This window comes from Seriola lalandi, unplaced genomic scaffold, assembly GCF_002814215.2.
Source record: "Seriola lalandi dorsalis isolate HSWRI2012SDOR001 ecotype SW California unplaced genomic scaffold, Sedor1 jcf7180002054249, whole genome shotgun sequence".
NCBI classification, from domain to species: Eukaryota; Metazoa; Chordata; class Actinopteri; order Carangiformes; family Carangidae; genus Seriola; species Seriola lalandi.
The window spans coordinates 247,183-264,981 of NW_019524802.1; the positions used below are offsets into that span (position 1 = coordinate 247,183).

The 17,799-nt window shown below is 40.0% G+C and overlaps 2 protein-coding genes across 3 annotated transcripts in view; both read right to left on the bottom strand.

The window, feature by feature from the left end:
* The window catches only part of nxn (nucleoredoxin), a 100,577-nt gene extending 87,055 nt beyond the window's left edge, over nucleotides 1–13,522 (bottom strand). Inside the window, exon 1 of one of the 2 annotated variants that reach the window (XM_023404581.2) lies at nucleotides 13,022–13,517. In XM_023404581.2, the coding sequence (XP_023260349.1) occupies nucleotides 13,022–13,330 (309 nt within the window). In that variant the 5' untranslated portion in view covers nucleotides 13,331–13,517. Of the gene's footprint in view, nucleotides 1–13,021 lie in introns of both variants that reach the window. The other variant, XM_023404580.2, reaches the window with a different exon arrangement.
* Nucleotides 13,523–14,613: 1,091 nt separating this feature from the next.
* txndc17 (thioredoxin domain containing 17) lies at nucleotides 14,614–17,375 on the bottom strand. Its single transcript, XM_023404574.2, has 4 exons — nucleotides 17,112–17,375; nucleotides 16,802–16,883; nucleotides 15,321–15,396; nucleotides 14,614–15,090 (listed from the first exon to the last, which is right to left on the bottom strand). The coding sequence occupies exons 1-4, from the start codon at nucleotides 17,254–17,256 to the stop codon at nucleotides 15,022–15,024; spliced, it is 372 nt and encodes a 123-aa protein (XP_023260342.1). The 5' UTR covers nucleotides 17,257–17,375; the 3' UTR covers nucleotides 14,614–15,021.
* Between the last annotated feature and the right edge of the window lie 424 nt (nucleotides 17,376–17,799).

The following is a 17,799-nucleotide window of genomic DNA, read 5'->3' on the forward strand; positions in this document are numbered from 1 at the left end:
TCTAGGATGGATAGAAAAATGTCTGACTAGGACATCTATAAAAACATACACAGTAGTAACTTTATTTCAGGGTGAAACGCTATATTAAGCCATTTTTAGGCAATTGCGGATAAGATTAAAAAGTTGCAGTTATAATTTTGATTGCACTTCACAAACAAAGTGTGTGAATACTTGATCATCAACATGGGCTTCTTCAGGGGAATGGTTAAGCTTTAACTTTTAAATGAACAGTGCAGATATTATTGCCAGTATCATATTCCCTCTCTCTCTGCATATGGTACTCCTGATGTCAGATGATTAGCTGCACAAGGATTCGATTTTTGAGCCTTTATTATTAATCATCATGAAGGCAAACTTTAAATTATAAACAGAGTGTAACTGTTATAATTTAAATTGTTGTGAGGGATTGCTGAGTCTGTGGAATCATGATCATTATGCAACATTGTGCACTGTTAATGTCTAAAATAACCAGATGGGGATATCTGTTGTTGCTAATGCAGCACATTAAATACCTCAAGACTTATTTCAGCTCTCCAGTCATCCTCACTGATGTGCAACTCTGCGTATAAGGTCCAAGATGAACATAGATAATAAAAAAAGTTGAAAGAGCTAGTCACAGCAGTATATATCATCATATGGCTGAAACTTAGGCTGACCAGATGTTATTGTCCACATTCACACAACAACTGTTACTAACTGTAACCCCCCAACCCCCAACCCTCAGTATCTGTAGTTTAACCAAACCCCTGCCAGTCTCCTGGGAATAAACACACCACATGCTGTCATGATTTGGAGGTCCCTCTGGCTCAAGGTCCATGTGCAGTAACCCTGTCAGCCCAGTTCAACATCTGAAGTAATGTTTATACAAACCCAATGTAGCTGCCACAGAGACAACCATGAAAGGGAGTGGGGGTCGGGGGCAATATGTAAATCCAGAAATGTCCCTGAAGTCCTGTTACTTTCATTTGGGTGTGCAGGCACCCTGACGCTCGCTTACTCCACCGGGACTTGTCACACTCTTCCACTCAACATGTAATGTTTCCTTATATCAAGCCAAATCAAAACCAGGCCAGATTGGAAACTGCAATTTAACTTCAAAATAGTCCCATTAGAATATGTTCACATTACAGCAGCAAATGTGTATAACAATATGTGCTGAGAGTCTAAAAAACACACAAGACAAAAACAACATTCCAAACCACCTCAAAAAATGTGGCCGCTACAACATTAGGATGCAAGACTGACCGTTGTCATCACTCTGTAGGAAAACAGTTTAGTGAGTTATGGTTTTGAAGTTTATAATTTGATGTTGCATCCACTGAATCCTCCCCTGAGAATAAGCCCTGTGACCGAGTCCTGTTACATCCTCCTCCACAGCACCGATCATCATGAGTCTCAACCCCGCGTGAACAATGTGCAGGACAAGAAAGAAGTCGACCGCAACTCTGTGCGGCAGTAATCTCTCTTTGAGGCCCCGGCGTCTCTAATTGCCTGGACACTTGTGTCCGAGGGCTGCTCTCGTTCCTCAGTGAAAAGATGAGACCTCTCGTGCTCCTTACAACAGGCTTAAGCTGATAAACCCTTTCATTCAACATGGCCGTGGGATCGGTGCTCCGTGCAAACAGATTGGCAAAAAAAAAGACTAATCAAAACAGCGATTAGCCCCCAACACAGAGGCAGAGCTAAGCTACAGCGCAGCCTCAGCAGGGGGTCCACTCTCTCACCAACAAAAAGTGTCTGATGATTTGTGCGAGTCTTTTCTGACTAACACATTCCTTGGAGCAAGTACGTGAGCTGTAATATGTGAGGAATGCATGCGGTGGGGTTTTTACTGAACAAAGACGTAGCATAGCTGATTGCAAAATGGGATGTGACAGCTGAAGAAATGAACGCACAGGCAAGCCTCAGAAAACGCTCCAGGACCCACTTCTAGGATGAATCCAAGGCTAGTGCTTCACTCAGAGGGAGTTCAGTGAGAATCCCTCTCTTTCAGATAATTGGCGCCTCCCATGACACCCTTGCTTTCTGTCGTGGTTAGTGTTCCCCTGCCTTCATGACTTTTACATCTAATCCCCCCCCCCTTGTTGCAGCCATCAGCTTTGCCAGTACCTCCATATGGGATACCATCAGTGCATCATTTGGCCTGTTCCTGCTGAGAAACACATGGATTCTGTATAATGTACAACAGCAAGGTCAAGTTCTGTGCTTGTTTACTTTACTAGCAGCTGAAGTGAAGGAACAAGACTTCACTGCATTCTGTACAGCTCCTACACAAAGGCCCGCTTTTGAGCTGATTTTATTTCAGCCTCAAGGCTATTTTTTGATGACTCCTGGTCTGAAAACAGCTACATAATAAAAATCATTTATTTTGATTTAAAAAAAAAAAAAAAAAGCCCAAAAACAATTAGGAGCTAAAGATGCAGATGTTTCCTTCAGGAGTTGGTGAAGAACAAAACGGAGCAAAAAGGAGAGTGAATGTCAGATTTACATTGATTAAGTGGCCAGAAACACAATTTCAAATGAATATTAATGTTGCTCAATGTCTTCTGGATGTGTGCATATGTAAATGTATTTGCCTCGCCATATCAACTTCATAAGATGAAAATGGGAAAGTGTTTGTTTAGCTTGTTGTGCTACTCCTTAAGAGCCAAAAAAAAAAAGAAAAAGAAAGACGACTGAACCAATTTTACTCCTGTACTTATTCTACATATAGTAGCTTTAAAATCACCAACACTGAAATGACCAATAATCACATAATGTAACTGGCATAGGCAGATAAGATATTCTACGCCTGTGCAACCCATTAAAGACACTGATCTTATTGTGCTCCGCCACAGGCTTTGAGTGCATGTAAAATATTTTGCAGACAGCTGAAGAATAAGACCAGCTTCATATGGTTAATGTAACTGATACTACACCAGCATGGATCAATTTAGGAGCAACACTGCAGCACCATTATTTGTTTCCCAGATTAGCTTGCCCACCACTGACCTTGAGTAATAGCACACAAAATGTATTCTAAAGAATCACGTGACTTGGGGCTTACACACACACACACACACACACACACACACACACACACACACACACACACACACACACACACACACACGCCATGGCAGATACAAACAATGAATATCAACATATCCATTTGTCCAAGTAGATATAATGTGCAATTATGTGGGGAGCGTGTTGTTGCAGCGGTGTCAAATAACACAAACGCACTAACCTCAGCGAACATGCCTGCAGATGATTTTGAATATCCAGATTAATAATGGAAACAGAAACACGTAAAACGATTTGAATTCAAGGACGCATGTTTGTGTGCAACCTCCTGGAACTGGGTGCACCTGGAAATGATTCCAAGTGACTCTCCGGTTATTACGAAAATAATGAGCAGACTACAGGCCATGGGATCTGCTTCAGCCAGGCTCCCCTACATTTTTCTCCACTTTTTCTTAATGCGACGTGCCAGCTTTGCAAAGACAGCATTTAAATGAGCTACACAATTCTTGAATCTTGTTGAGCTGCTGAGCTCCGACAAAAAGTACGTTTGAAGATGCTTACTTTTACTTCTTCGTTCTTTCTGCAACTGTTCTGCAAAACTCTTAACTTGCTACCATGCTACGCCGTGAAGAGTGACTGAAAGAGCTGATTCAATATTATGGAAAAGATTCTTCTGGGGGAGCTGTCTGCGGTGGCACCTGACCTTATTAGACATATGATATATCCTCAGCTGCCTCATTATCCTGAGATTAGCAGCTCACTGTAAATGTAGCATGTGTCAAGCAGCAAAGTAAGGATCAACCTTCAGTTAGGAACAACTAATCTGAATGATGTGAGGTCAGCAATGTCGAAACCTTTTTCCACATGTACATAAGCTCCTTGAAACAGGAAGAAAAAAAAAAAAGAAAAAAAAAGGCATATGTGAGCAAGCGAGTTAAAATTATGAAGAAGATTGGGCGACTTCTCCACTGATCCCCCGGTGGAGACAGGCCGCGGGAGTGCAAGCTTCATTTAACTGTCAAAAAGACTGTGACAAAGTGCTATTTCTGGATTTTTAATATTGTTCACTTTCCTCTGGTGCTCTGCGAACGTTTTCCATCTGTCTGTAGTTGACTGACTGGGGTTGGCGGGCGGATGAATGCGTGCAAATGCTGGCAGCAGGTTGTCATGGGATGTCACTGTTGTGGCAGATTGGAAATATTGTCCAGCACTGTCGATATTTCATCAGAGGACTAACTGAACATTTTCACATTTTGGGGAAATCAGCTTATTTGCTTTCTTGTCGAGAGTTAGATTAGCGGATAAATACCACTCTGTCAGGTTAAAGTGTCACATAATCAGCTGTTAAACCACAACCTGTCATTCGTACAGATTACACAAACAAAATATGACATGTTGATTAGTGAGCTTCAGAGGTCTGGTAGCTGGATTTTGTCACCTTTGGGCAGACACAGGCAAGCTAGTTTGTGCTAAGCTGTTTCTACGTTGTGCTAAGCTAAGCTAACCTGCAGCTGATTATAGATATTTACCATACAGACCGGATGGTACTGGTCTTCTCATCTAACTCTCAGCAAGAAAGCAGTCGGCACATTTCCCAAAAATGTTCACATGACCACAGCTTTTCAACTCTTCATCCCTGTGCATCCACACTATTTACAACTTCATTTTCCCACAGACTTGCTTCTTGTAAGATGAGGATAAGTCGTTAAGAAAAAAAAAAAAAAAAGAAATATGAAAGCAAAAAAAAAGCAAAAAAAAAGAGCTTTATCCTTACGCAGCACATCATGATTGATGTTTGGCTATGGGAAAAAAAAAAAAAAAAAAAACTGACAAAGTGAAATCGATCCGAAATCTTAAAATCCCACAATGTGATTACAGTGACAGACAATAAATAAGATACACTGCACAGGCCAAGCATTTTATACTATAGCAGTCTTCTTAAATCCCTACAAGACGTGGGCTGGATGCTGCTCTGTCCCCTGTCATGCAGCGTGGCGGCCCACACGGCTCAGCAGAGCAGAGCGTTTTCTCCATCTGCACAGCCTGAGAAAGTAACTCCCATTTCTCTTTTTCTTCTCCGTCTTCATATGTAGACATGCAGACAACTACCTCACACCACAGCACAGCAGTTATCATACATCAGTGGTCCCCAGTCGCTTTTGTCTGACACAGCCTACGCCCCAACCACCCCCCACCCCATTAAGTCCCATCAAGCCATCCACACCGCCTGTCATGCTCCAAATGTCTTCATTTCAACTGACTTTAAAGTGGATGTTAAGTTACACTGCAGGAAAAAAAAAAAAGAAAGTTAAAACAATCCTTAAAAGAAAGTAACACTACATCAAATATTGTTCCAATCATTTTTTCATACAGTTGAACTGTTGCGTTTGCATCCGTACACTGCTCGGTTGAACTCTTCATCCATTATTTTTAGCCGTTTCAATTGTTTTTCTATTATTTTAATCTTTTCAACTGTTTATCTGTCACTTTCATCGGCACACCGCTTTATAATTCCAATGTTTATTTTCCTCTTAAAACACAACTGTGTGGATGTTTTTCTTTCTTCCTTTTTTTTTTTTTTTTTTTTTTTTTTAAATCACATCCTAATTTCTTTTGTTTTCTTCCCACTTACAAAACACTGAGAAATCAAGCTACCTTTTCCCTTCACTTTGTCAGAGTGCATGCATGTCAGTTGCTAGATAAAAATCCCTTCGCCACATGCAACAGCAAGACTGTAGGCAAGACAGCGGGGCTGGTGCCGGTGTGCCATGCTACACGCTGAGACAGTGGGTCTCTTTGTACGGCGAGCTTCTTTTCAGACAGGAGCAGGAGCTGCAGGAGCACTTACACTTGGATGAAAACACCACAGTGAGGGAGGGAGGGTGGGTGAGGGTGGGGAGGGGGTTTACAGCTTGCACATACACAACAGTGCCTCCACCCTGTGAGCGGGGTGGTGGTCACATGGAAGGGAAAGGGTTATCGTCCAAGGGGGAAACTTGTCACGCCAGAAATTTTCATGCTATGAATAAATTTACATCAAATCAACACTGCCACTCACTGATGGAGCAGATATCCTGAGATAGGTTTGATTGAGTGTCAGCGATAAAACATGGGAATCTGTGAATGTAGACAGTCCAAAACGCTCATCCATCATCGTGTCTTTTACATTTAGCTTAAGAAATGTGATCAGTGGCGATGATGAAGGGGGAAACTGAGCAATCACAAAGAGCCAACATTCAATCTAGGAGAGATAACAAAAGGAGGACGAAAGACAGCTCTGGATGGCAGGATGCCCCTGGGGCGGCTATGCTGTTATTATGTTGGAGAGGGCTGCTGAGCTGCGGTGTGGGGCAATTAGAGACCGGAGGATTGACTGGGGGAGGGTCCACGCACAACAACCCATCCTTGAAGAGAAAAGGAGGAATAAACTCAAACACAGCAGCGAGCAATGGCATAGAAAAAAGAAGTAAAAAAAAAAACAAAAAAAAAAACAAAAAAAAACCCAAAACAAAACAAACCAGCAGATGATGGTGGATTTATGAATTGAAATAACATCCATCTGCTTATTTCCAAGGAAAGAGGCTTGGTCTAAGCTGCTTTCCTGTCATCAGTAGAATCCGAAATTAATATCGAGCGATTGCACGCTGAACTTTACGCTGCACTGGTTTGGATGATTTGACTGGTAAGTATGTGACAATTGGACTGGTTTGGGATAATATACGCAAGCAGATGAATCATCTGTTGTTCTCATTGAGAGCTACTGCAGACACTGTGGTGAACACATTCCCCATGTCTATTATCTTTAACGTCACTCTGCTTTGGAAAGTCCTGACTAAAAAAAATAAATAAATAAAATAAAAAAAACCACAGACGGTCCAGGAGCCGTCCAGCTGGAGAGCACAGGGACAAAGAGGAAAAGTCAATCCCAGAGTATCGTTTCAGTGGTTGGTGGACCACAGACAGAGGTCGCAGCCTTACAGCTATTGTGTGTTGTCGTTTAATGTGTAGATAACGGAAGTAAAAACAGATCGTGTTGCCGCAGGGTATGGGTTTTTATGAGACACACAAGTGCGACTGTTCCCTAAACTCTCACTTGGGTAACTTAAGCCTCAGAACTTCACCTCTGATGAGATCTTCATTGTCACCTCTCATAACATTACAGATCTCCCAGTAAAGAGGACACAATGGGCAGTGAAAGAAGACAGTAACACAAGCTTGGTGGTGTGAGATGTAACAGTTGGCATTGCCAAGTATCCCGGGCCCTCACAAACACACACTGTTTCCATGCCCTGTGGCCCTGAGAAGCCTCAGTGGAGCAGGTGTCTGGACACATTCTTTACATAAGCTCTTGTCAAATATGGCGCACGGCAACAAGGCCTCACAGCTGCAGGACAATGGAAGTCACATTAAACTACAGCACTGCAGCCAGGCGTGCACACTTCCAGCCGGAGTCAAGGTAAAAGTCTCTACAAGGTCAGCTGACCACAACTGAAATGTAAGCGTAACACAAAACCAAAATGCCGTGAGCTGGAATGTATAAATAGACATAATTACAAAAGCCATGGTGCATTTACAGTTGCATTTAAATTATAATGCTACATATGTTTACATAACACCTATTTTATCAGTTCAGTTACAGGAAGCAGATGATTTACTGTTGCTGACACGATCCACACTCACAGCTGCAGTGCTAACAAAAACAGGAGAACACTGCAAATATCCAATAATAAACTCACACAATCATACCTGAAGCACAACAATCCAGAGATGCAAATGCCTAATGAAGGTCTGGAGCATAACCTGTAGTTTTTTCTGTGCAATAACAAAGTCAAAATATGCACATGTAAACAAAATGACTATCTACTACAATTAAATGTGGTATTATGCCAACATACAGCGGGTTCCTTTTTGACCTGGGTCATGTTGTGGGAGCGAGTAGGCACCTACTGCTGTTACATGCCACCATATACATTAAAAAACCCTGCATTACAGTTAAGTTTGGCAATAAGAAACGTCCAAAAGAAAAATACTGCATCGAAAATCTGTAGTCATCTGGTTACATGGTACAGAATACAGAAGAAAAAACAGAACAAAAAAACAAACACTCAAACATAACTTCTTAAGTATCAAAATAATACAAAACTTTAGTTGAACTGTCGTTTTAGGGTTTTACTTGTCATTTAATCTGCCAGGGTCAAATGCCTTGAAGTAGGGATTAGCTCATTTTCTGTTTAGTACCACAGCCAACTTCATATTAGGCTACTTACTAAACCCTCTGTACTTTGATCAGAGTCAGGAATCTTAAAGAGAGTCCCACAGTTTAAGGTTCACAGCTTTAGAGTAAGTCATGTTAGGCCACTCTTGTTAACTTTCTCATATTTGCTCCATCTTCTCCAGCCTTGGTTTTATTTCTCTCATCTTAGTTTTCCTCTGCACACATGATCTGTAATTAACCTTCCTGAGGAGGAGTCACCGTCTTTGGATTTTACACATCTTGCATATTTTAAGTAACATAATGATAAGCTATTGGTTTTATGTGCAGTATAATTGCCTTTGAGGTGATATCAAGGCCTAAATAGGAGCAATAAGATATGTTTTTTTTTCTTACTACCTACTTGTTGATCTTAAAGAACCAAGTTTGTTGCTGATGCCATACATGAGTTTTGTTCCCATGAGCTGCAGTAAAAGCAGGCTGAGCACAAACTGGTGACGAACACATCCTCTCTGAATCCTACAATTAACTCTTAAGCTCTCAATTACAGATGTTCCACATCACAGCAGCCCTCAAAAATGTGCCAGTCTGTTGACGTTATTAGCCCACACTGTGGGAGTGAACACAACAAAGGAGGAAACATCTAACGACACACGCCTACAAAAACCAAATGCGACCCTGACAGATCAAGAGCAGAGAATTATCACCTGCAGATAAAAATATTTCAGGCTCTTTTCAAGCCACTTCTGCTGTCACAGGGCAAGGAGGGCTGTGATGCATGATCGGAAGCGTGCACTACAGTTTTCAGCAGATCATATTGATGAAATGCCTCCTTAGCCCCCCTCTGAAGCCCCTTGCACCCTTAGCCCCTGGCTGTGGGCCGAGCGAGCGGGTGTCCTGCCTCTGGGGGCCAGCTACAGAACAGAACCGCCGAGCGGGAGGACTTGAACAAGAGGCCTTTCTGTCACTGCGATGTGACCCCCCCCCCCCCCACACACACACACACACACACACCCTTCGATTCCTGCAGGAACAGCTCTGGCAGCATCTCAGCTTGTTCTCCCCCTTTGGTCAAGTTGGGTTTTCACATCGCGTTGGCTAAGACTTTAATTGATTTACATGGAGCTCTCACACTCCTGCTACCCAAGTCCATGTAAGGCACTGCCAGCAAGCCAAGACAGCCAGACAGCTGGCTATCCCTGAACAACAAGCAGTCGTCCACTCACTGAGAATGAGCTATTTGAGGGTCCTCGATGACATCCAATAGTGGATATTCTGTATGCTGTTGAAAGAAACAATGTTCTGACCTCTCGGCCTGTCTGGCTTTAAGAGTGACACCACCTTAAGAGTGGAAGATACAGACAATTAACAGTTTCCCTACATTAACATTAAACCGAAACCAACCACCACAGTCTATAACTGATGCACGTGTAACATTCATAACCCAAAAAACACACCTGGCAAACTCCTATTTTTCAAAGTCATGTATACACATGAGGAAATAACTATGTTAAGTCAACTGGCACCAAGACATAAAGGGTAATTACACTTTTCACTCAGTGTATTTTGGTTACAAAACCACCAGAGAACTACATGACAGTTTTCACCTTTTTCCAAGGACAGATTAAATAAATATTGGCTTTGACTTTAAGTTAACAGCACCAGACTTTCCTTTCTCTCTGCATTTAATCAAGAATATTATCCCTTCTTGATTAAATAACAAACATTTCCTGCAACGGGAAGGCCTGGATAACCCCTTTGTAGAAAGAAAAGAGGACAGCCTCCAGTGAGAAAGAGAAAGATAGCCAAGTCAGTGCAGGGCAGAGGAGGGGGGGGGACAGCAGGAGGAGGAGGAGGAAGTACAGTCAGAGAGTCTTAAGGTGGGCGGCGAGTCTCTGAAAGACGCAACTGAAGAAAAATTGCATCCTTCGCCAGGAGATGAGCTCTGCTTGCACTAAGTTAGAAAGACCCTGAGAGGAAGGGTGAGAGGGCCACTTAGTCTCCGCAGACCCACAACATCAACAGAGCCCTCGGCTGGGTCAACATCACTCACCCATTAGGTCTGTCTTTCGCACACATAGATCCTCTTCAATTACTGTAACGTTCACATTCAGACATCTTGGCACATCACGAGCAGTCTCTCCTCCTCTGTCACTAAGAGCCAATTTTATCACCGTTGCAGCTAACTTCACACTTCCTGACCTGTAAAATGTGATTCTCGCATTTAAATTAGACGCATCTGATTATAACCAAAAAATGAAAATTTGTGCATTTTTGTCACCTTAAGACGCATAAATCCTCAGGCAACAGGCAACTAATTAAACCAACAATACACAGAGGAGGGTTAAAGGCACCAACTACCTGAATTATGGATTAAAAAATGTTTTCCTGAAGGCAGAAGACATTATATCCAGTTTTCCAGAGATAAGCACAGCCATTTGGACAGGAGAAAGGCTGCAGTGGAAATGAAGGCACAGGTCACAGCGTACATAGCTGCACCGTTATAATAAAATTTAAATGCCAACATGCATTAATCATGAATTAATTAGTGAATGATGAGGGGTAATGACACACTCTGCTCATGCTTCTGGAGATGTTACATTTATAAACTACAGTTACTATACTGAGGCTGCTGACTGAAAGAGGACTTTCCACGGCTGTGTTATAATGTTGAGAGAGAACAGGCCGAAGGTTGGACGAAGCCCAGACTGAACCGAAACTGCAGGCCTCTGCAAAACACAGATGCACGGCTGCGTTGCTCTTTTCTCATAAAGGCCAAGACAGCCGACGGGACTACCAACGAGAGCAAGAGCAACGGTCGTGTTGACGCAACAGATATTTTCCACAGGCAGTTAGAACACAATAACTGCTGCAACCGTGGCGACGGATGGGCTCTGCCCCCAGACAACAACAAGACAACCCCCACTCTCCTGTCATCCCTAAGCCTTTATTCACGCCTGGACTTCATTATGAACTGTAACGGAAATCATCACTGGCAATCTGAAAGAATTTGCAAGAGAATGAGTCAGTCCAAGTCAAGCATCACCTACACAAAGAAGAGTCAGGGTTGAACTGGCTAAAAGGAGGTAGACATACTTAACATACATCATCCATCCTATTTGACAAAATACAGACAATGGTAAAGACAACGCGCCGGCTATTAAACATTTGTGTCCTCTATGGGTTATACACAAATTGCATGACATCAACAATATTGAAATATATTTTTATTTGCCGTAGACTGTTCTTTCTTTATATAATTTTTAAGAAGTATCTCTATTTATTTAAAAGTAGCCTATAATCGGGCCTTATCTGAAAAAGCAAGTCCTCTTTACCATTATTTGGCCGGTTCTTAACATTTTACTTTGCAAACAAAAATCTGCCTTCACTGATATGCATAACTGATACTATGCAAATACAGTTCGCCATAGTATCTTTGTTTATGCCTCATCTGCTATAACATTTAGGTTAGGAAAAGGAGAAGGAGACTTGTGCTGCAACCAGGAAGCAGGGATGGCCCACAGACACAATGTATGTAACATCGTCCCCTTTTCTATAGTTTGCAAAGACTACAGCTGCAAATATCCACTTAATAACCAGTAAAGGAAACCGCTAAAACATCCTTTTAATTTATTATAGAGAATAATAATTTATCCACAAGATGTTTATGAGTCATTTATTTTTTCATCTGGCAGTTTTAGCTATGAACAAAAGAAAAGCAAATATTTACCTATGATATTAAAACTTCTGCAAAAACAGATCTAAAAGAAAATATCTGATTGCAGTCAACCTTAATACCTTAGTACAGTAACACCCTAAAATAAAAATATACTGTATATTTTAAAAATATGTTTCCACTGACAAGTAAGTATTTGTACTTCATTTCCACACACATTTCACAGAAAATAAATCCTCACACCTCATAATTTACAAAAACTGGACTAAAATAAAAAGTTCTTAATAAGTCAGATAAAGCAAAGTAGGAAACTAGAAACACTTTAAGTTAGGCATTATTGACACCATCAGGAAATCAGGGAAAGCTATAAATGAGAAAATGTCAAAATAAAAAGGCCTTTACTGGGCAGGCTACATATGCAGCAACATGTATAATATGTTAAATGTAATATAATAACACTGCTGTTTGATGTTCATCTGAAGTGTTATGTTTTGAGGAGTATTCCCTCAACAAAATGATCAGCCTGTGGAAAGTGAAAAGACAGAGGGAAATGAAGTCTTTCAGTTACCTCTGTGTGGCCTGCCACATTGAGATCATCCTGATAACATTAAGTCAGGGGATAAATAGTTCCTCCACTGGCTGCAAGTGTTATAATCAAGAGGTTGGAATATGATTTTTAAAAGTCAATTTCTGATTAAAATCGTAATACTTTTTCTGTGCAAGCCTATCTGACATTTCAGTTATATATATTTTTGGGGGGTTTTAAGATTAAATGCCAGTGAAATTAATTGGCTGTTTTTTAACCACTGATTCTATTAAATCTGATTTTATGTATCATATTAAATGCAGTTGTAGATGTGTTTCCACTAACTAGTTTGACTTGATTTCTAAAAGACACACAGTTTTGATTACCGTCAGATCAGAAAGAATGTGACTAAAACGAGGTTAAAGATGTAGGGAAACCAATTTCATGACCCAAATTAAAAGCATGTACACCTGTGCACTGGCAGAGGAGGCAGAAATGGCCTGTTAAGGGTTTCCCCAGTCATTTCCAGCCCGCTAAAACCTCCTCAGAGAATAAGCAGTGATTTGGCAGCGTTCCTCCTCATCACCACGACCCATCTTACCTTTTTGTGTCTGTCTTTGAAAGGTAACGCAGGCCATGGCATCTCCTGCAAAAAGTCCTGCCAGTGTTTCTGGTCCTGATCAGACGAGATGAAGACGATTTCCAATTTGTCCTTATGATCAGACGTCTTTTTGAACCTGCTGTAAAACTCGCACAGGCTGCCGTTGAACTGCTTGCACGGGGCGTTCAGGCTGCATCCGAAGAAGAGCCCGACCAGGGACAGCTTGGCGCCCAGCGACTGCACGTCCACCTCGGCTTTCTCGCTGTTGACGAGCCGCTCCCCGAGTAGACTCACCAGAAACTCCGACATCGCAGCGTACAGTCCTCGAACACACAATGTTGCCCTCAGCCGAGACTGCTGTACATGTAAACCGCTATGTTCAGGCGACACCCAGCACTTATTCCACCTCCAACGTGAGGTTTTAAGTGAGCTCCCAGCTCCTGTGAGGCGTTGCGGTCTGTGTTTCACCGCTGCTAGTCCTCCGGTGTGAGCGCTGTGCAGGAATGCGCTCCGCTTAAATCGCCCTGACTGCAACAGCGGTTGCGCTCTTTTTCCCGAAAGCACACACTTTCATCATCACATCTGGTTCTTCTGGTTGTGAAGAGGACACTTCTTCTTTAAGTTCTGTGGATTCTTTATGTGTAAAGAATAGAAAAATCCAGCTAATTTCTTTTATGTCCAAGTTTACATGTTTTAAATCCACAGTCTGATTTTCAGATTAAAAGCATCCGGATTATAGGTTTGACCTCAAATTTACATTATATGTCATTAAAAGCTAAGAATTTATTAACTTAATCAGCATCATTAGATAACTCTAATTCAAATTGTTCAAATTTCAAAAAGATAAGCTTGAGGTTAAACCACACTCTGTTCTTATGAATATGCTGCCACCTAGTTTCCAATAGAGGAAAATACTTGGGCTACAGCAAACGTTCAACCAGAGCAGGGATTTCTGGCAGAGCTTCACCTCCCTAGTTTTGAGGTACTTGTAGTTTAGTGGAGTATTTCAATGTGATGCTACTTTATACTTCTACTTTACTACATTACAGAGGGAAATATTCTACGTGTTACTCCATTACATTTATTTTTTAGAGTTATCTTAGTGTAAATGTTAAGATTTTAACATTTTAAAAAGCCCATAAAATAAAATGCATTGTTAAATATCAAATCCAACCTCTTTGACATGTGACAAGTTACAAAAAAGCAATGACTGGTTGGGAAAAATTGTCACAACTGAGATGATATTAGTTCCAGTAAAGAGTGATTTGGCCAATAACATGTCATGTAAAGATTAGGAAAGAGTCAATGAAATCAGATTTGTGTATCAGAACTTTCCTCTCCCATGAATCATCTCTTGACCCATCAGATTTATCCAGTGACCCTCAGAAGGGTTTGGAGCCCTGGATTGAGAACAACTGAACTCTATATAAAGTAGTTTAAACTAGAACCACCTCAAGCAGCTACAGCAGTAAAATCCTGCTCACACACTAATGCATCAGTCTTAATGATGAACGCAGAACTTTGAAGCTGTACTTTTGTCACTTTGTTTTAGCTTGTGACCACCATGATCATCATACAACACAGTACACAAGTTTTCTTCTCCCACAAACATTCAACATCAAGTGTCACTTTATTCAAGTCCCACTGCAGGGCAAAAAAAAAAAAATCACATGAAAATGGTCACAATAAAAAAATCTTATAACCGAGTAGACGAAATCACCTCAAATTACAGTACAGAGTCCACTGATTGCACATAAAGTATAACAAGAAAAGTGTGCATGAATTACATCCATTCTGTGTTATTCCAGCATAGAATTAGTTGAAAAGGATGCTCATTATTTTTGTAAGTACAGTTGCTAATTTGCATCAGATCACAGTGGGAGGTGCATCTTGTGAATGGTTATCAATATTCAATAATGCAGTAGTGCTATAACTGAACAGGGGCGGATGAGATTTACTGGTTTACTGGTTTATGAGTGATGTGAACAGCACAGGATCCCTCAGTCCTCAGTGAACATCATCCTCACCAGTTCTGCTTTGAAGCATTCATCCTCCACCAACTTCTGAGGCTGAAACAAAGAGATTTCATGGTTCACTTTTAATATTGCTGTATAATATGGAATTTGACTGTCTAAAAGCTATATTAAAAGGATTAGATTTTCATATTCAATGCTGCATAAAAAAAACTGGATGATAGCTGGAATTCAGTCTCTTATTTTGTAACTAATTTCTAAGGATCTTTCTGTAAAATATTTAAGCTATTCCACGTTGATAAAACATCAAGTGTAGTTATTCTTACTGTGCCATATCTCAGTAGGGTGGGAACTCCACTCAACTTCAGAGTCTTCTTGAAGTCATTATTTGGATTTTTCCAACTGATGCATGAAAAAGACATTATTAAGCAGCTGAGACAATGCACCATGAGAGACACAGAAATGGCAAAGAGGATTTTCAGCTTTCCTAAATAATACTGTATCTGAGAATGTACAGTAAATAAAAAAAAAGAAAAGAAAAAGAATTCCACTTTTATTTCCTCTATAAACAAAATCTCCTTGCTCTGAAAGATTTACAGGGTTAAGTAAAAAGTTCTACAATTTCTCGTGGCTCCTTTTCTTTTGGGTTTCACTTAAATTATTGTTTATACGACACGATTATTCTGGTGAAACAAAAGATGTCTGTCTAGAAATCTTAATGTTACAGTTGTGCTCACTGTAACTTCTTATGCAGTTTGACAATTAGATTCTTAGATGTAAAATTAGATCCATGTGTAGTCATATGCGTCATTTAGTAATTAATAATCCATTATCTGAACAACCCAAAATTTAAATTTTGATGATCACATAAAGCAGTTGGTAATCAAGGTTGGATTATCAAGTGGGCAAAGCACTGCATATCATTTAAGTCTGTCTGTGATCTTTTCTTTTAAAGTGTTTTATCAAATTGCTTCAATTAAATGTGTGTCAAGGAATTAACACACAGAAAACCTGGGGGGAAATTATTCCATTACAAAAGTACTGTAAGGCTTACACCAACAATTATTTTCATTATCAATATATCGGACAATTATTTTCTTTAATATTATGTTGATTGTTCAGTCTACAACTTGTCAGAAAATAGTGGAAAATGCTCATCATTATTCCCTGAAACCCAACTGAACATATTCTAGTTGTTGATTTTATCTGACAAAAAGTCAAAATCCCAAATATGTTGAGTTGACCTTCATAGAAAACTGGGAAACAAGTAAATCAACAAACAAGTAAAGTACTAAAATAGTAAATCAGTTATCAAAATTGTTATCATTTATTTTCTGTCAATTGACTAATCTCTTAATCAACTGATAATTTCAGCTTTTTGGTTGATTTCTGGGTCATTGACTGGGCGGATCAACACGGGCCCAACAACAAATTTTTGTGCCAGAGCCCCTGAGGAAGTTAATCTGACTATGTTAGTAATTTATCAGGTTACTGGTAAGTGACTTCTCAAATACAAAGAATTGCTTATATTTTTGTTATAAAATGAATTCTTTGGGTTTTTAGCTGTTGGTCCTGCTGTAAGTTAGCAATTGAGAATTGAGCTCTTATCACCAGTGGTTGCCATTATTGATGATATTTTATAAAGAAGATATCTGATTCATCAAAAATAATTCAATAATGGAAATAACAGTTACTTACAGCCATAATATGGTGTGCTCTTGTTTTGTGTCAGCGCATGTGTGTGTTTAAATTAAATGTTTAAATGTTAGCTGCAAGATGATAGAGTAAAAATGAGTAAAACACTGACTAAGCTCTTTCTCCAACTTGACAGTAGATGAAGACAGAGCCCTCGGGAAGATGAGTCATCTGTCCTCTTACAACTGGCTCAGCTGAAAGGGAAGAAGGTAAATTGTTTAAAAATGACTAAATGAAAGAGCACCAGATATGAAATAAATCAGTATCAAGATCCTTAGCTGCAAACCAGCATACCCATCTTATTACTGCAGCAATGGAAAGTTTGTCACATAACCAAACATTTCAATCAAGTCTACACAAAATGAAAGTACAAGCATCGAATAGCTATATTATATACAGTATAGTAAAATATCTGAGTTTACCTTTCACACAATCTGGACACCAGCTCTTTCCTTGGTCATCTTTATTACCAGAGAAATAAGCAAAAATATCCTTTCCTTTTCTTTCAGATACAGCCTTGCAGAATTCATCATACCCACGCACAGTTACTTCTTCATAATGGGCCATCGTTTAGACCGAGTTAATATGTAAAGGCACAAAGTTAAAGCTAAACGATAAGAGACTAACAAGTGTTAACAGAAATACTGCTGCTCCGCACTCACTGGACCTGGTAGAAATACTGTAAACTTGGCCAAACCACTTCCGGTATGTGCAAAGGTTCTTAAAGCGACAGTGTACCTGAATCGCGAATAGACCTATTTATAGAGCACTTTGAATTATTATTCCAATTGTCGTTATTTTACTTGAATAATGTTATTAATGTTATTATTACAGTTTTTCACTTATTCAGAACACATTACAGAAGAGTATTTATTCAGTGGTTGAATGTTAATGCAGCAGTAACGTGCAACATACATACAAACATTAATGCAATAGTAATATTAATCCAAAAGCATAATGAAACACTGACAGGAAACATGTATCTGCCTAAAGAATACTTTTTGTTTTTATTTATGCGTAAATCTTGCTGATAAATACTTTTCCTTAAGCAGGGATTTGAATACTTCAAATTGTAATGGAGTATATTCACAGTGTGATACGTTTACTTTA

Coding starts and splice junctions, on each gene's coding strand:
- txndc17 (XM_023404574.2), bottom strand. CDS start 17,256: ATGGCCCATTATGAAGAAGTAACTGTGCGTGGGTATGATGAATTCTGC. Junction 15,397..16,801: donor CAAGTTGGAGAAAGAGCTTA/GTCAGTGTTTTA, acceptor TTCATGCATCAG/TTGGAAAAATCCAAATAATG. Junction 15,091..15,320: donor CCCTACTGAGATATGGCACA/GTAAGAATAACT, acceptor TCTTTGTTTCAG/CCTCAGAAGTTGGTGGAGGA.